Raw genomic sequence first — 19,754 nt, 5'->3', positions numbered from 1 at the left:
GTGCGAGGACATGGCCAAGAGTACTTTTAAAACGAGTTCTTGTACTCTCACGTTTCATGTGGTTTTGACTTTTGATCTCTAGCTGCTACTATGACTAGTCGCCGTCTTTTTTACGGATTATCTCCTGGAACTCCTCAGCATGCGAACCGTCGACGCAAACCTTAGTGCTACAGCCAGTCGGCAGAACACAGAGAAGCGGCTGTTGAACACAATCTCGGGCCTGTCTCGGCAGCTCAATGACGGCTTTCAACAGATGTCTGCTGAATTAAAAATAACGCAATCAAGGATGCAGTCCATGGAGGATCGGATGGCAGCATTTTGGAGAAAGGGTCTGTACGGAAGACTCCAGCACTACCGCTAACTCTAAGAAGAGAAGGCGGGTACACCGTCCGAAGATCGCGGTAAGATTATGTTCAGTGATTGCTAGCTACCTAGCTAGCTCTGCTAAAAGTAGCCTTAAAGTAAAGCGTTTTTTTAAGTAGCCTGCCTAGCCCAAACAGCTAAAAGTAGCCTTGTAAAATAACCCATGAGCAGAACCAGTGTAAGTTGCTTTATTAAATTGTTTGTTTTGGTCTTGTGATTTACAGGCAGCTGTGCGTCGACTTCATAACGCCGAGACAAATCATATGCCCTACGACCCAGAGCAAGGGTAAGATTTAAACAATAATGCTTTCATTCTGCTGTACTCATCTAGATACGTGAAAGGGGAATTCCGGTGGTAAATGGGATTTAGATATGTTAAAAATGACCATAGTCTACGGTAAAGTCGTGGCCTATCCTGACCGTAGCGTTCCGAGCTCAGCAGGAGGTCGCTTTAACATGGCGCCAGAATGTTTGGAATGTTTGTGGACGGAGGGAGGACAGTGCGCTTGTCCTACATGGGGAAAGATGATGGGAGTTTGCTAAAATGGTGGAGTATGCATCTGATCCTGAATACGTTGATTTTGAGATTCACTTTCATCGATAGACTTATCGGATGGGTCTTGAATTAAAAATTGCGGCGCCATTGTATGTTACCATTTCCTTGTTTAAAATGTTAAGAACCTTATTACACCCTAGCCTTGTAGATGGGTTAAAATAAGCGATTTATGTGCCGTATGAGTGATTAGTCAGGGGTATTTTATTCAGATGCCGACCTTAACCGTTAATTTTGTTTTCGCAGACTGTCCTCTCCTCATAACGAGTCTGTGACTACACATTTGCTCAGAGCGTTGTCTGCATGTTCAGATTTACAACATGCTGATTCTGACGACATTGTGTAAGTAACTTACTGCAGAACTGTTTTCTCCTTCCTTGTTCAATTTTTACTGTGACTTAAGTTTTTTTTTCTATTCATTCCACTCTCATTTAATTGTTTCCCAGCTGCCTGCAAGACATATTATGAGACGGTACGCAGGACTTGCAGATACAGGCAACCAGACCTTGCAGTACATGCGGAAGCTGTAAAGAGTTCAGCTCGGAGTCGATCGAGAAGAAAGAGGGTAAGACTAGATAAGATCTGTTTTTGGTTAATGTGAGCAGGGTTTAAAATTAGCACCGGCCAAATGCCGGTAAAAATCTGAATTGGACAGTACAATAAATAAGCTACCAGCCAGTGGCTCACTGTTAACTTTCAACAGTTAGTGATGTGTCAATACCACATCACAATATAGACTAGAAGGTGTTGCTGTTGCTATAGCTATGAGTTAACCATTACATTGCACCATCATTGTTTTTTTCTACCCTGAATGAGTATTTCTCAGGTGCATTAATAGATGTGTTTTGTCCATACGCATTTCATCGTGCAGTACTGATTGTCTTTATTTTATTGTTTTACAGCTGCTGGAAGCAAGACAGAGTGTTTTAGCTGAGGATGAGAGAGACCTTTGGGAGAGCGCCACCATAGATATGATGTCGGAAGAGGAAGATGGCATCGTTGGCGGAGTGTCGGGATGGATAGTACGGACTCCGTCCTACCGCAGCAAGGGGCTCACCGAGCTCTGTGCAAAATTGCAGTTTTTTTTACCTCACTAATTACAATGTCTACTGGCTATGTTAGCCCTCATGCAATGCCTCTCCCTCCCTCCAACAGCCTGGACTAAATTCACTTTAAACTCTAGTATTGCATGTTATTGACTGTTATTTTTTCTTCCAATGTTTACATTGTACATTGTGCACTTTATTGGCCATATTTATTTATCTATTGTCGATATCTTCAATCCATCGCTACGTTGCCACAGGCCTCCCCTAATAGGTAAACATAACTACTCTAGTTAGCCCATATTTAATATCAAATGCTGGTCTCCTAACTCATACTTGCACTGTCTTGCCTTACCTTTTGCACCTTAACACACACTGGTTTACAATACATCTCTGTGCTGCTACCCATTTTTAGTTTTTATTATTTAATGCTGGTCTACTGACTTAAAAGTCTTGCCTTACTTGCACCTCAACAAATCATACCAGATCTCCTGTACCACAGGGTTAGTCCCTGCCCTGTCACCATTATCATACAGCCTCAGCACATTAATGTGGAACTTGTTTGTCTGTTGTCTGTTACTTAGTATATTTCTTAGTTTCTTAATCCTTATTGTCTAGTGTATAGTATCTTTATTCTTATTTGTTGATTGTATTCCAGAAATTTCCTTTCTGCAATCCTGCTTGTTGTATGTGTATGTTATGTATGATGTATCTGTCTCTAAGCTACTTGGACCCTGAATTTCCCCTAGGGATGAAGTTTATATCTTTCTATGAATAAACATGTTCCTGGCAAATTTTCCTTTCCTCCTGGTAAATTTATTCATGTCCTTGATGGTCATAATATACAACATAATTACAATTATAATTATTAATTTAAATATTAATAATTAATTAATTATTAATAATATTAAAATTAATATTATTGGATATAGGAGGAGCGGGGCTGGTTACATTTATGTGGGTTGGGGGTGTGGGTTAAATGTACAATGACCCAGGCTGACCTAGAGTGACATGTCTGTCAACCAATCACGAATGAGTTTCCTGTTTAAAAACTAGGCTTTTCATCCAATGCTGGGGAAGAATTTTAGGCAGGGCAAAGAACGGCCCAGGGTGCCAGCCAATCACAAATGATTTTCCGTTTTGTTTACATCCAATCCTGGGTGAGAATCCGTCTGGCTAGCGCGGTTTCGCTGCTATTCATATGCTAATCAGGGCCATTAACGCCTCCGCGAGAGAGTCCGTATACGACGATATGTGGCCGTCGGAAACGTGAAGTGACGCGACGTGGAAATTGTCGTTTACTGCCGAAAATTGGTCTGGTTTGCAGGAATTTCCAGGCGTGCAAGGGGACGGAAATCCCACTTTTCACCCAGTGCCCCCTCTGTAAGTGTTTGACCATTGAGTAAAACTGACCTGAGAGTTTCCAGTGTACAGTGTGGACTCCCTAGTCCAGCAGAGAGCAGCTTCACTCCTGAATCCTGCAGATCATTGTTACTCAGGTCCAGCTCTCTCAGACTAGAGGAGTTGGAGCTGAGAACTGAGGCCAGAGCTTCACAGCATGTCTCTGACAGATGACAGCCATCCAGCCTTCACACGCAATAAACACAACATGTTAGGAACTGTGATTAAAATATCTTACATCTTTTACTGTTAACATAAAAGGACGTGTTGAAAACTTTAATTAGAGATGTTTTATTAATTGAACTACATTCAATCCATAAATGTTAATTTAATAATCTGTAACTTTTACTTTTAACCTAATTAAGTTATTGTCTTCATCTTTATTAGAAAAGTGTTTTTAGTTGAACTAATGTTTAAAACATTGGATATTTAAATGGAGTATATGCTACACGTGAACCTCCTCAGATGGAGCAATTTGATTGGTTCGCTATCTCTGGATATTGGACAATATCCCGAGATTGAGATCTCAAACTCGGGATATTGGGGAGCGCGTAACGGTCATCGCGTCACGCTAATAAAAACGAATAAACCGCTCATAAAAACAAAAAAATCCCGGCAAAAAGTGTAATCTTGTTTATTTTTGGAGTGTTCACGTGTAGTTTATATAAAACAATGATTCACCTCAGGCTCTGTGAATAGTTCAAATGTATTAGCCCCTGCTATAAACAATCTAGCCCCCCGTAGCTCCCCAATCATAATTATTTGGCGCCGCTACTGGTTACAAATAATAAGTAAATGTTTAAATATCATTTAGCTGGGCGATCTCTACAGAGAATAAAGTCCTCTCCTCCTTTGTCTCCTCCCTCTCTCACTCGTGACCTCTCACCTTTCCCCCAGATGACCCTGAAGTCTCTGTATCAACGCATCCTATTGGTTAAACCCAAAGCGTCCATATAACCAAACTACTGAACAAGGTTAAACGTTTTAAAATAGTGGGTCACCTTTTATTAATAATGAACGTATATTTATGCATGTAACCTCATCAATAACTATTTTTATACTATTTTATACTTATAGCAACATATTTAAATACAGGTGCATTTAATTATTGATAAACAATTATTATTCATTCTTTAATTATTATTTCATAATAAATAGAGTTTTTGAGTTTGACTTTTCACCCTGGTTACACAATATGACGTTGTGTATATTGAGATGTTATAAGTTAACCTCAAAAGATGTTTTCTATATTATCATAACTTTTATATTCTACTATTATGTATGTTTTCGTTGTGTGTACTCCCTCCGTCCCTCCCCCTCCGTCCCTCTCCCCCTCTGTCCCTCTCCCCCCTCCGTCCCTCTCCCCCCTCTGTCCCTCTCCCCCCTCCGTCTCCGTCCCTCTCCCCCCTCTGTCCCTCCCCCCCTCTGTCCCTCCCCCCTCTCCCCCTTCTGTCTTCCCCTAAAAGTAATAAAGTGTAATCTTGTTTATTTTTGGAGTGTTCACGTGTAGTTCATATAAAACAATGATTCACCTCAGGCTCTGTGAATAGTGAATCTGTGAACACTATTCACTTCGCCTTCGGCGAATAACTGTTAATTATTATCATTTATTTTTTATGATTGTTATGATTGAGGAGTTTGTTAAATAAACAAATCGTTACTGCTTTTATATCATAGTATTAATTATTTTGTGTTGTGCATAATATAATACATTATCACTGAATGTACAGAGATGTTTTCTAGGTTATTATAACTTATTTTCTAGTTTTATGTATATTATCTTGTGTGTATTGTTATACATGTTATTAGTGAACGTACAGATACGATTTGTATTTTATCATACCTTTTATATTCTAGTATATAATATAATATATATATTATATTAAATTTTATGTATATAGTGTTGTGTGTATTGTAATACATGTTATTAGTGAACTTACAGAGATGTTTTGGAGGCTTTGACCACTGGCAGCAGCCTCAGAAGACCCTTCTCTGAAGCAGAGTATTTCTTCAGGTCAAACACGTCCAGCGCCTCTCCTGATGACATTAAGATGAAGACCAGAGCTGACCACTGAGCAGGAGAGAGAGATTCTGTGGAGAGACTTCCTGATGTCAGGGACTGTTGGATCTGCTCCACTAGAGAACGGTCGTTCAGCTCATTCAGACAGTGGAACAGATTGATGCTTCTCTCTGGAGAGAGATCTCCATCTATCTTCTTCTTGATGTAAGACACTGTTTTCTTATTGGTATTTGAGCCACTTCCTGTCTTTCCCAGCAGACCTCGTAGGAGAATCTGATTGGTCTCCAGAGAGAGGCCCAGGAGGAAGCGGAGGAACAAGTCCAGGTGTCCGTTCTCACTCTGTAAGGCCTTGTCCACAGCACTCTGGTAGAGGAGGAGTTCATCTTTCCTGGAGGTTGATTGTTCTTCTGAGAGCAGATTGACCCCAGTGTCTATGAAGTGCTTAAAGACATAAAGGGCAGCCAGAAACTCCTGGAGGCTCAGATGGACAAAGCAGAACACCTTGTCCTGGTACAGCCCACACTCCTCTTTAAAGATCTGGGTGAACACTCCTGAGTACTCTGAGGCTGCTCTGATATCGATGCCACACGCTGCCAGGTCTGCCTCGTAGAAGATCAGGTTGCCTTTCTCCAGCTGGTTAAAAGCCAGTTTTCCCAGAGAAACAATGATCTTCTTGCTCTGTGAACTCCAGTGTAGATCTGTTTCAGATCTCCCACGGTACTTCCTGTCCCCCTGTATGGACTGAACCCTCAGGAAGTGGCTGTACATCTCAGTCACGGTCTTGGGCATCTCTTCTTCTCTCTGGGATGTTTTGAAGCAGTCCTCCAGAACTGTAGCCGTGATCCAACAGAAGACTGGGATGTGACACATGATGTGGAGGCTTCGTGATTTCTTGACGTGGGAGATGATTGTGTTGGCAAATGTCTCCTCTCTGAATCTCTTCCTGAAGTACTCCTCCTTCTGTGGGTCGGTGAACCCTCTCACCTCTGTCACCATGTCAACACACTCAGCAGGGATCTGATTGGCTGCCGCAGGGCGTGTGGTTATCCAGATGCGAGCGGAGGGAAGCAGGTTGCCCCTGATGAGGTTTGTCAGCAGAACGTCCACCTTGGTGGACTTTGTGACATCAGTCCAGATCGGGTTTCTCTGGAAGTCCAGAGGAAGTCGACACTCATCCAGACCATCCAAGATGAAGACAACTTGGAACCGGTGGAATCTGCAGATTCCTGCTTCTTTGGTCTCAAAAAAGAAGTGATTAAGAAGTTCCACCAAGCTAAACTCTTCGTCTTTCAGTAAATTCAGCTCTCTGAAAGTGAGGAGAAATGTGAAGTGTATGTCATTGTTGGATTTGCCTTCAGCCCAGTCCAGAGTGAACTTGTGTGTTAAGATGGTTTTACCAATGCCGGCCACTCCAGTTGTCATAATTGTCCTGATTGGTTTATCTTGTCCAGGTAGGGGTGTAAAGATGTCTCCGCATTTGATTGGTGTTTCCTCCTTGACTGGTTTCCTGGAAGCTGTTTCAATCAGTCTGACCTCATGTTCCTGGTTGACCTCTCCACTGCCTCTCTCTGTGATGAAGATCTCTGTGAAGAACTCATTCAGAGGTGTTGAATGTCCTGCTTTAGCGATTCCCTCAAACACACACCAGAACTTCTTCTTCAAATGAGACTTGAGTTCATGTTGGCACTCAACAGCAGCAGATCCTAAATGAGAAAAACAACAGAAGAAATCAGTTAGTGGATGGTGGCATCAGTGGAAACAGGTCAATATTTCCTGTTAAATTATCCAAATTATCCAGTCATTTAATGAAAAAAGGTCAAACAAATCGCAACAGAAGAAAACTCAACTGTTTTTGTATCTTCAATATGTCCTGAGTAAGGAAAAAAAAGCCCTGACGGATCCCATTAGGGGAAGGTTTCTAAAAACCCAAATATATCCTATTCATACGCCTATTTATTATTTTTCTCACGTGACTAGGGTAAAAATGTTAACCTTTAGATAAATTACTGAGTTGATTACAAACAAAAAATGTATTAAAGTTTTTTTTAATTGTTTGTTACCATGGGCAAACGGTGCATAATCTAATTATGTATGTGCTAATTTGCATAAATACCACAACAGATCTAAACATTGGGTAAAGCCTTGTTGAATCTCTTCTTAAATCTCTTCTTAAAATTCTTAAATCTCTTCTTAATGATAAGGTCTGAATGGAACCCATTTAGGCTTCCCATGAGCATTAATTAATTAATTAATTAATTAATTATAATCCTCTAATAATTAATTAGAGGACCTTGAATGAACGACTGAATCTCTGCCCCCGGTGGTGACATTTGTTTGCCTCTGTAGTCTTTTACTGTAAGATTTCAGCAAGATTCTACAAGACTTTTTCACCTGTGTTGTGTGCCCGTGAGGCCACACGTTGACGCACCTAGCCCTAAGCCTCCCACTGCCCAATCACTGGGTAGGACATCTGCTATTAATCTGGACAATAAATGAACACTGTTGAATTGCTGAACTGTTGTAACTAATGATCTGCTGTATCTGAAAAGTTATAATACTGATCTGCTGTCTCAACAATAAGTGTACTGTCTACCTCAAAGAAAAGCGGAACCATCATAACCATCTGTTCATAAAAAAGACTGCCACATGTGAAACATCGAAATGCTGAAATATTGGAACTGCTGATATGTAGTTTCGATGCTAAGGATACCGGTGGCCTCCGAAGAAAACGGGAACAATCGTGGACATCTGCTCTTGGAAAAAAACCGGACTTTCAGTGACACTACCATATATGAACAGGACTTCCGAATGACACTACCATATATGAACAGGACTTCCGAATGACACTACCATATATGAACAGGACTTCCGAATGACACCGAATTAGTGCGAGCATCACGTGGAATATACTGAGATATTGAATTGTTAAACTGCTGAGCTGCTGCGTCAGCAAAAATTGTACCAAAGGGCCCCAGAAGAAAAACAGGAACCTCCAAGCCTCTCTACCTCTGATTAAGACTGAATGTAACTATATCATAACTACGCATGCGCCTGCCTTCGCACGCACAAGTCAGCTGTCGACTGGTACATATAGAGCGCACCCAGGACCCTCTCGGCAGCCCTTCTTCTCCTGCCTTCTTTTACTCACTAACCCACGGGGTCTGATGGAGTCACTTGACTCTATTGGACCCCGGTCACTGCTTTTTCCTCTCCTTCCCTTTCTCCCTCTACTTACTTAGTAAGGCAGCCTCTACGGAGGTCTTTTTTGCGTATTGCAACTCTTTAACTTATTCTTTTTCAGGTTTATTAGGATTACTAACCTTATATCTAATCTTACTTATATTGTTTATTGATAATTTGTATTGTTGATTGATAATTAATTGTATGGTTTATTGTAACACTGCTCGTGCAGTCTACTAGACTCAATTGTTGACTCTAATAGATATGCAAAGACAGGAGCGTGTAGACCTCTTTAATAGAAACCTTAATGTTGATTTAATGTTTTAGACTCTTTTTTAATGTAATCATAATTTTCTGTAACTTTTTGTAATACGGTATATATTAGACTCCGTTAACATTTAACCTCTTTCTCTTGAAAATTCCTTTTCTCGGTCATAGTGTAAAACGAGTTTATTGAATCTAAATAAAACTACCTGACTACACTTTGTAGTAGGCGATTGAATCGGTTCTTCAGTTATTGATCCGGCTCCTCAGTAGGGGCCCAACCGACAGCCCACAGCTCTCCCAGCCTCCGCACGATAGGTGAGTGGTGACACAAACAAGGTTGATTGTGACTGGTCCGGAGAGTGAGGCAATATAAAGAGGTTCAGACTTGTTCCCCGCTTCGTGGCCCACAGGGACTGAGGTGCTAAGAGACACCACAGAGTTCCATCGAAACGCGTATAGCCTAAAACTTAGCTTAACCTCGTAGGGGCTTAAACGAGTGACCTGTGTTGGACACATAGACCAGAGTCTTCCTCCACTGAGCTTAGCCGAGGATCTCGAACACGTACAAAGAGGGCCAGCACAGGTTAAGCCCCGGGGCCGAAGAGAAACCAGTATCGGGTACCCCCCCTCCTAGGCGACGGCTCAGGAGAGGTCTTCCCACCTAGTGCGACTGAAGGTTCTCATATAGCCCTCATACTATAAAAACCCATTATAGGTTGGAACACTCGACACCTGGCTATACCCAATGTTTAGATCTGTTGTTGTGTTTATGCAAATTAGCACATACATAATTACATTATGCACTGTACGCCCATGGCAACAAGCAATTTCCAAAAACGTGTAATACATTTGTTTGTCTTGATGTAAGTAATCAACTCAGTCATTTTCATAGTGATATCTAAATGTTAAAGTTTTTACCCTATTCACGTGAGAAAAATAATGAATAGGCATATGAATAGGATATATTTGAGTGTTTTTCGAAACTTTCCCCTAATGGGATTCTTCTGGTCTTTTTTTTCCTTACTCAGGACATATTTAGGATACAAAATCAGTTGGGTTTGCTTCTGTTGCAATTTGTTCTAGGTTGACCCCCATTTTGGCATAAAATTACTAGACTAGAGGGCTTTGTAGGTGAGCAGAAGGTTTTAAAGGTCCCATGGCATGCCACTTTTTGGATACTTTTATATAGGTCTTAGTAGTCCCCTATACTGTATCCAAAGTCTCTTTCCCCAAATTCAGCCTTGGTGCAGAATGACAGCCACTACGAGCCAGTCCCACAATGAGCTTTCCACATGCCGTTTCTGTGTCTGTAGCTTTAAATTCTAATGAGGAGGAGAGAGGCGGGCAAGGTGGAGGGTGGGGGTGTGGCCAGGGTTGCCAGCTTGGGCAGTTTACCGCCAAAGCTGGTTTAGGATCAGATCGGCGGTTTTTCGTAGCCAAAACACAACACTGACACGTCAGATCAAATAAGACAAACGACTGTGCTATCCTTCTTCCTGTGACACAATCAGTAGCATCTGTTACGTTCAGAGCTGGTTCAGAGCAGCAGGCAGCAGACACACACACACACACACACACACACACACACAAACACACAAACACACACACACACACACACACACACACTGCTCTGGCTGATGTGCCCCCACTACCTTCAGCTCACTTCACGTACGCACGCAGGCCCGCCCCCCAAACATATTTTTATTTGAAATAAACAAAATGTTAAAGTGGGTTAATCTTGCAGGCCTATAGCCAAAAGGTCCACTCAGGGTTTTTTCCACTAGTCTTTATGATGAGCGACTTTCATTGTTAATAAACAAAAGCATTGTTAACAGATGAAGGCATTATTTTCTATAACTAGATGAATAAAGTCGCTGATAAGCTTAATTGGTTATTTAAGGTTGTAGGCTATTTGAATAGACATGCCTACATTGTGTTGTTAATAGGCTAATAATATGAAAATGCTGGATTAACTCCTAAAGATTACTAAAGTTAACTTTAGTAAGACTATGCTACTACAAGCGCAGATTCTGCCATGACAAACACCCATTCACAAAAACTGACGGATGTGGCGAGGGCGCATCGTCTTAAAGCTCAGAGGGCAGTGTTGGCAGTCTGACCTCTGCCGCGCGATTCTGAAAAGTATTGGCTCATGCAATTAGCCTAGGGTGACCAGACGTCCCCGTGTGCCGGGACAGTCCTGATTTTGAGTTGCGTGTCCCTGGGCCCAACAAAAGCCTGTCGGGATGCTAAAATGTCCCGGTTTCCACCGGCACCAACCACCAGCGATTACATAGCTAACGTGGTCTTACTATAGCCTGATCATTAACTAAAAACCACATAGAAAGAATAAAGCATTCAGCATATGATTTCAACAATGTGTGAGGGCATACGCTCCAGGGATGGTCGCACAGTGGAATGCTGATGGAAAACCAGCGGACGAGTGCTGGGCAGAGATGTTCACGCATTTCAGAAGCAGGGAGATTCTATGTGTGCGTGTGCACACACGCACACATAGACATAGACATAGACATTGCCTACTATGCTTTGTTAAAAAAAAAATTAAAAACGTTCCGTTAGTGTATTTTCCAAAACTCTCTTCAGCTTCAGGCTAATTCATAAAAATAAACATAGTCCCACACGAAACTCATTCAATGACTTTTCATAACATCTCTTAAATGTGTAAATAGGCCTACCAAAAACATACATGATTTTTCCCCATTAGGCTAATATGAGCCTAATATCTGCGTCTATGACTTCTGGGAGTCAAAGCCAAAGTTCCTTTTCCCTAATTCCTTCTCAACCATGGCCGAGATAACCCCCACTACGAGTCTCATTGTGGAAGTACCAGAGACGTCAGAGAACTCGACGCATTTTAGTCTTTTCACCAAATGGGAGCTTTACGCAAGCTTGCGTTATTATGTTGTGTGTTATGCTCCATAACACCAACAGCAGAACGGTTATCCAAATAACAAAGAAGTGTACAACCCTTGCGTTACAGTGTGTGTATTCACACACATGTGGCGCTTGCACGGTCCTAGCTCATTGTCTCATGGGCGGACCAAATTCTCTGGGCGGGCAAAGCAGAGAAAGGGGCGGTAACCTGGCCCCTTATGACGACATACGGGGAAAATTCCAAATCAGCCTGTCTGAGCTTTCATTTTCTCAAAGGCGGAGCAGGAAACCCAGGGCTTGCTTTACACCTATCGTCATTTCTAGCCACTGGGGGACCATAGGCAGGCTACGGGAACTCATATTAATGTTAGAAAACCTCATAAAGTGACATTTTCATGCCATGGGACCTTTAAGGTCAACCTGGTGTTGGACAGGGAGCCAGTGTAGTTGGATGAGAACGGGGGTGATGTGGTCGGATGATTTGGTGCTGGTGATGATGATGTTTAACATTCTTTAACCTGATACCCCAACAATAAACCTTCACATCTGGATAAAACCATTTTAACATTAAAGTTAGAAATATATATATATATATATATATATATATATATATATATATATATATATATATAGATATCTCAAGATATGTGATTTAATCTGAGCAGAACAAATAAGAGTCTCATACTGAATTAGCATTTGTTCTCTGTTTTGGAGATAAGAGTCTCTTCTGCCCTTTGAAATAATTGTCTCTGTCTTCTAAGGAAGAGTTTCTTACCGCCCCACAGTATGTCAGCCAGTTCCTCCTGGTTCATCTCCATCAGGCAGAGCTTTGTGATGTCTACCACTCCCTCTATGGCGCGCCTCCTCTGCTCCTTGTTCTTATCATCCACCTCCTCCTCCTCCCTCTGACTCTCTGAGCATTGTGGGTAATCTGGGAAGTGAACCCTCCATAGCTTCTTCAGCTCCTTGTCTAGAAAAGCGTGTGCGTTCTCCTCAGCCCTCTGGAACAGAACAAACATCACAGAGAACTTTACTCTGAACTCACTGAGGACATCAGAAGCATCTGTCCTGGATTCACGCCCCGCTGGTCTGAAGAGGGAAGCCTGGAGACTATTAGCTCCACAAGAGATGCTTTCTTAATGTTCATGTAGAGCTAAAGTCAAATGTCTTGTTGGACATTCACACACCTTGATCAGCTCTGTTTGATGCTGCTGTACAGACTGAGCACTGGTAACCTTTGACCTCTCCTGGTGTGGTCTGTGGGACACACACACACACACACACACTATTGTATTTCCCATGACTTGTAAACATTGATATAGAATCGATATAGTCTGACAACAACCAACTGGTCTGTATTCATCATCTGTTTGAAACTCCTACCTCTCCTCTGTGGAGGGACGTCCATCTTTAAAGTTAATCAGTCTACCAATAGAGCGGTCACTCTTCATGGAGACACAGCTGGGTCCAGGGGAGTCTGCTCTCTGCTGCTGGGCTCTTCTGGAAAAACAAGAACCAGGATTTATGGACGTTTGATAGAAGCTGTACCTCTATAATCTCTAGGGCTGTCAGGGTCTGGTCGGTTAATCGATATGCACTTGTTGGACCAAATTCTCATTGGTCGGACAATGGCTGGTGTTCCTTTTATAAGGAACTAAGAGCTTCTTAATCCATTATTTTAGGGCGGGAGGGACAAATGCAAACCGATGCTTTTTATATTTGAGTGATACCACCTGGTATCACCCTCTCAACGTTGAACTGGACCTTTACTCCGCTACAAACTAATTGATTCCAAAGAAGTCATCCGTCCGGTAGCATGGGGTTAGAAAGGACAACAAAAAAGCATGACATAAGTGTAAAGGAAGTGAAAAGCATTTCAGCTAAAATCGTAAGGCATGAGTACGTGAGTACGTATTGAATGTTGGGTGCTGTTCTACCTGTGGTCAAGTTACAAATTGCATTGTCATTTTTAGACATAAACATGCATTTATACAGCATACAACACAAACAAAAACCATAAAAAAAAAGAGGAAATAAAAATCATTACTTGATATAAGTTGGTTATATTCTGTTCTGATCAACCCATAGTCATAGTACCCTTATGTACTTTATGAGATCCACAGGAAAAGGTACATAGCCTCTTTTAAAAAGAGGAGGAATAAAAACAAAACAATCATGTAACACTTTGTGTAAACAAATACAATTTCAATTTGATTTTAAAGGCCATCTTACTTGTTTCATTAACCAAAAAACATGGTAAAGAATTCCATGCTACCATTTCTCTGTAGTGCAGTGTTCTCTGCCCAGCCCCTGTTCTATAAGCAGGCAACACAAATCTCCTCTCTGATGACTGCCGTGTAGAGTATTTGTGTCTATCACAAGAAAACATGAAACTATTAAATAAATTAACAGGACTCTTTGTTGTTATTATATTTCTCACAATACTAACAAGAGAGTAGTGTAACCTACTCCCTTCGTGTTTAACGCTCGATAGGCTTTGAGTGTGAACACGAATCGCAGCTCCATCCAGTGGGCCCCATTATATTACAACAGATGAAAGCTCAAATCAATTCTTGGTTGTGTCGTCTATAAACGACGCTGCCCGACGCTCCGTGGCTCGTCCGCTGACTGCTTCATATTGAAGCTCTGCCCTGACCGAGTCGACTCGGACCCAGAGTGGATCTGAAACCCACGACCTTCTCCAAACAGCCCTGACGTGATATTGAGGCTAGCAGGTAGAGTAGAACGCACTGTGGCGGATTCAGTTGATCTAGAAATAACGTGCACATTGAGAGTTGTTGAAATTAAACCGACCAAGATTTGATTTGGTTGACTACAGCCCTAATAATCATCCCAAATAAATACTTACCTTTTCTCAATAGACTGAGTTCCATCTTTAAACGTGACAGGTGGATACATAGATTGGTCACTCTTCATGGAGACACAGCTGGGTCCAGGGGAGTCTGCTCTCTGCTGCTGCTCTGGGCTTCAACACAACACACACACACACACACACACACACACACACACACACACACACACACACACACACACACACACACACCTTTTAATCACACTGCAGTTTTGACACTGACAAGAAAAAATTTCTGTTTTTAGGTGAGAGCATTTCACTTGTTTCCAGCTTTTAAGTCCGTAATTATCTATCTATATATTATAACTTGTTACTGAGATGTTATTACTGGCCCTGAGTAAACTAATGCTCTGAACTAGAATCACAGAATTATAAATCAGTTTGATCAACACTGACACACCAAACTGCTTTGTCAAAGTCTTATTTAGAAAACTCGATCAACAGTAACCGTACCTTTCAGTCAAGATGAGAAGCAGAATATCTTTTCATAGAATTCAAAGGCAAACCCATGTGTCTAGTTTGCTTGGAAACAATATCAGTCATGAAAGATTTCAACTTAAGTCTCCACTACTACAACTGCACTGACTATGATGCTAGTTGTTCACTTAATGTTGGCCCACTGTTTCAGTTTTGTGCATCATTGAATGATGATGTATGTGAGCCCTTTGCACTGAGAAAAATAAGAATCACTCATGTGGCTTTTAAAACAACACTTGTTGTGTTTGTCGTTTAACAAGAGTATAGACATGTTAAAAATGACATTTGAGCATGGAAAATATGAAATGAATGTATGTTGTTTGAATTAACATACATAGGCTATGAATCAGAAATTTTTTAGGTAGTGGCCATCCCCAGAATGCACCAGAATACAGGAAATCACATCTACCAAATTCAACATCTTCTGGGGGAGGACCCCCAGACCCCCGCCCACGACTACGCCCCATCAACAACTTTCATCACCAGCCACCACTGATACAGACACATATCTACACATCATTTGTTCTTCTTTTTTATTCTTTTGTATCTTCTCTCATATCCGATTAGGTGAAGAGCGCGGTCATGTGCCCTCTGATGGTGATGATGAAAATTGTGGCCCTCTTAATCATGAAAGTTGTCCATCCCTGAGTGACGTCAAAGTCACGTTACGATACGACTGTTCAACATGAGGTCGCAGTGAGAGAAATCCCTCCTGTATCTGATTCAGGACCGCGTATGGAAGTGGCCCAAACCACAATTGAACAGACCTGATTCCGTGTGATTTGTGCTGTTCACACTGTTCTGAATGAAATCGGATCGGAGTCACCTTTGAGCAAAACAATCTGGCAACTCTTGCTTGCAGAGTGACGAGGCCAATCACAGCCTTTCACCACCATAACATGTCCCGCCTCCACCCCCCCGACCCTCCACCGCTGAAGAAGCCCCCCTCCATGTCTGACCGCTCACTCTCTAAGTCCTCACCTCTTCTCAATAGACTGATTTCCATCTTTAAACCGTTCAGGTATATCCATAGAGCGGTCACTCTTCATGGAGACACAGCTGGGTCCAGGGGAGTCTGCTCTCTGCTGCTGGACTCTTCTGGAAAAACAAGAACCAGGATCTATGGACGTTTGATAGAAGCTGTACCTTTATTGTTCTATGCAATGGATAGTTGCATTGTTATTCCCATGCCTTAGGGGGCGCTCTAACACACCTGTTTAGTGCTACTTGTAACGTTGTTCTGGTGCGAGTGAATCAGAGTTAGAACGGATATCAACGTCTCCACCTGCGTTCTGTGTCACTCGGTTACTAACAAGTTATCCTTATATCATATAATGAACATAATATTTATGATCTCTGATGAATCCTCACCTCTTCTCAATAGACTGATTTCCATCTTTAAAGTTAACAGATATACCCATAGAGCAGTCACTCTTCATGGAGACACAGCTGGGTCCAGGGGAGTCTGCTCTCTGCTGCCTCCTTCTGAAAAACAAGAACCATCTGGAAGTTAGGATAGAAAGATCAAACTGATTCAATAAAAGCTGTTTGAAAGACGTTGAACCTTCTAACATTAAACCTGTAAAGTCTGCTACAAGTCGTCTTAATATTCATTTCATTCACACGATTCAAACAGCAGAATAAACGGCCTCAGCCATGAACCAATCCATCTCCAAGTGGTCCTGTGATTGGACGTTGGTATGTTCTGATTAACGATGGGCGGGCAGATCAAGATGATCCGCGGGCCGCCAGTTGAACAGCCCTGATGTATCGGCTGAATCCTCACCTTGTCTTAGAAGGTTGGTGATTTCCATCTTTAAACCGGTCAGGTGGATCCATAGAGCGGTCACTCTTCATGGAGACACTGCTGGGTCCAGGGGAGTCTGCTCTCTGCTGCTGGACTCTTCTGGAAAAACAAGGGTTTATGGCTGTAGGATAGACACTGTATTTCTATCATATCTGATAAATTCTTACCTTTGTTCATAAATTGGCTTCTTTTTTCTGAAAAGGTTACGTATGCTCTTCATGGAGACACAGCTGGGTCCAGGGGAGTCTGCTCTCTCCTGCTGCTCTGGGCTTCAACACAACACACACAGTTGTTCTCAGAATAAAGATGGAGTCATGAGATATCACTGCTGAGCTCTGAGATGGACAACAGTCACAGACAGAGAGATCCTCTTCTTACCTCTTAGCTTTGCTCCGGTGGCCATGTTCCCCAGACACAGTGATTTTAGAGGTAGGACCCCCCTCCTCTCTCTCCTCATCCATAGTAGACTGGAGACCTGGACACAAACACAACTCATCCATCACTTCATTTGCCTTCTGAACTTTAGCTGTTTATTGAGAGAGAAGATCACTGTGACTGCGTCACACTAAAGCGTTATGGACGTCATAGACCATCAATATGAACCCCACAACAACATACCCACACTGCCCTCACTACAGTACAGATGTGTACAGCACATGAGAACTGAGAGATGAGAATGAAACACCTTGGAGACTGTAACTGTGCTTAAACTACAACACAAAGAAGATATACGATTGACTTCAAAAGTCACCATAGTACAATTAAAATAAAAAGAAAAAAACGTTTGACTAATTTTTCCACTGGAACAAAGTCTGAAAGTCACTTTACTGAACCACAGATTGATTTAACATATAACATATAAATCAACTAGTGAAGCTCAACACATCGATATGGTATCCTCTTAGTATCGTGATATAATCGTTTATTTAGCATCAGGACGAGGCGTGACCAACGGGTCTCTTCCTCTCCCTCTAGGGCTCCAGCTGTGGTTTAAACCACAGAGTCTAGACCCGCAGGAACCCCCCTGTGAAAGTGGTACAGTCCAGCAACCTGTTACTAGGAGGATTTATAAAACTGTAAATCCCAGTCGCTACGCACAAATATTTAACTTGTGATTTAAATATTAGGACATTCAAAGGACTTCTGTCTCGTCCTTCTTCTTTTTATTTTGAAAATCAAGACAAACGAATCACTTGAGCATTGAACGCAGTGTTCAATTTCTCTCTCCCCCGTACTCTACTCTATCTCTCTCTCTCTCTCTCTCTCTCTCTCTCTTTCTCTCTCACTACTTAAACTTGTACATTTCTGGAATCTTGAAACCCATCAACATCATTCACAAAGCTGTTATAGTTGTTATATATATAATCCTACACATCCATTCTCTCATCACAAAGCTGTTATAGTTGATATATAATCCTACACATCCATTCTCTCAACTCTCAGGCTTTACTATGTCTCTGCTCTAAATACAAAAACGTGACCTTATTTCCTCTCAGTCTCCAACCGGTGACCTTTGGCGTGTTAGATGAACGTGATAACCACTACACTTCAGAAACTGAAGATTCATGAGCTAACAAGTGGGTAAAGAGTTAACTTGAAGCCAGGCGGAAACACAAAGTATTTAATAAAACAAACAAGGGCAGCCTCATTAAACATGGGCTATGAAGTTGTATCTTGCGTGTAATTATAGCGTAACTTAAAGTAGTCTGTCTGGTCATTTGACGTACACCAGCCTCATTAGTGTAAATCAACACTTGGTTTCCACAGTGTAGTGGCTATGACGTCAGCCTCAGGTCCCCGGTTCAAACCGGGCGGGAACGCTGTGGTTACATACTATGGGCTTAAATTTGTCTCACTAATATCTGTAAACGCACAGATGGTGATCTACAAATATTTTTGATTTGCACACGTGTTTTGCTATCCACAAATACAAATTTATAATTTGTAACTTGTATTTTGGTTTTTACATACTTGTAAATATATTGTGTTTTTGTAAATACACAATTTTCCATTTGTAAAAACAAAAAGCCATTTGCAAAACTGAAAATTCTGCTTGTGAAGTATGACTCAGCATTTGTGGATCATTACTCACGCACACGCATCTCTTTCCTCACTTACGCATTTTTGAGACATTCTTGTCGAAGATCCGCACAGATCCACAAGCAAATAGCTCGTGATTCACAAATGGCCCGCCCTCCTCAACCAGTAGGTGGCAGTGTTGTTCTATGCATTGATGTAGCTATGGTTTGCACTCTGCTTAAGCGGACTTTCGATTTCGCGGTAAAACCATGGCTGAAGATGGAGCAACCCGGTATCACGCCAAAGCGTGAAATAGATACGTTGGTCCACCTCGCAAAGCACGTACGTGTAACGTCTTGCCTGATCAAAGCGTGAAGAGTACACTCTTTCTTCCGCCCATCTAAATGAATGGAGGAATAGCACCAACAGGGGGCGAGACATTCTCCCAGCATTTGGTGAAATGTTTACGTAGTCTTTATTATCTGACGGGGAAATGCAATATTTTAGGGAAGATTCACCATTAAACGTGTTTCTAATAACATTTCTAGCGAAAAATATACTTTTAACTTGCAAAATCTTCAGTCAGTGAATGTGTCTGATCTTTAGTTTGATAATTGATTTATTTTTTTCGGTCTCGCTAAGGATGTTTCAACGACGTCAGGTTGCCTCAGTGCAAACCATAGCTACATCAATGCATAGAACAACACTGCCACCTACTGGTTGAGGAGGGCGGGCCATTTGTGAATCACGAGCTATTTGCTTGTGGATCTGTGCGGATCTTCGACAAGAATGTCTCAAAAATGCGTGCGTGAGGAAAGAGATGCGCGTGCGTGAGTAATGATCCACAAATGCTGAGT

General features: G+C 41.8%; 1 protein-coding gene across 16 annotated transcripts in view; it reads right to left on the bottom strand.

Annotated features, from left to right (window-relative positions):
* Positions 1-1,953: 1,953 nt before the first annotated feature.
* LOC311377396 (NLR family CARD domain-containing protein 3-like) overlaps positions 1,954-19,754 on the bottom strand; it is a gene marked incomplete at its 3' end in the record, with an annotated part of 31,824 nt that continues 14,023 nt past the window's right edge. For 5 of the 16 annotated variants that reach the window (XM_084491287.1, XM_084491279.1, XM_084491290.1 and 2 more), the window contains 11 exons: positions 17,257-17,353; positions 17,046-17,147; positions 16,858-16,977; positions 16,443-16,556; positions 16,285-16,311; positions 16,053-16,169; positions 14,592-14,708; positions 13,106-13,222; positions 12,910-12,979; positions 12,498-12,723; positions 5,297-7,083 (listed from right to left, as the gene is read on the bottom strand). In XM_084491287.1, the coding sequence (XP_084347413.1) occupies positions 5,297-7,083; positions 12,498-12,723; positions 12,910-12,979; positions 13,106-13,222; positions 14,592-14,708; positions 16,053-16,169; positions 16,285-16,311; positions 16,443-16,556; positions 16,858-16,977; positions 17,046-17,147; positions 17,257-17,353 (2,894 nt within the window). Of the gene's footprint in view, positions 3,547-5,296; positions 7,084-12,497; positions 12,724-12,909; positions 12,980-13,105; positions 13,223-14,591; positions 14,709-16,052; positions 16,170-16,284; positions 16,312-16,442; positions 16,557-16,857; positions 16,978-17,045; positions 17,148-17,256; positions 17,354-19,754 lie in introns of those variants that run through there. The other 11 variants (XM_084491286.1, XM_084491288.1, XM_084491289.1 and 8 more) reach the window with 11 other exon arrangements.

The sequence above is a fragment of the Micromesistius poutassou genome, assembly GCF_964030765.1.
Source record: "Micromesistius poutassou genome assembly, contig: SCAFFOLD_3046, whole genome shotgun sequence".
In the NCBI taxonomy this organism is placed as follows: domain Eukaryota; kingdom Metazoa; phylum Chordata; class Actinopteri; order Gadiformes; family Gadidae; genus Micromesistius; species Micromesistius poutassou.
This window is presented reverse-complemented; position numbering and strand designations above follow the sequence as displayed.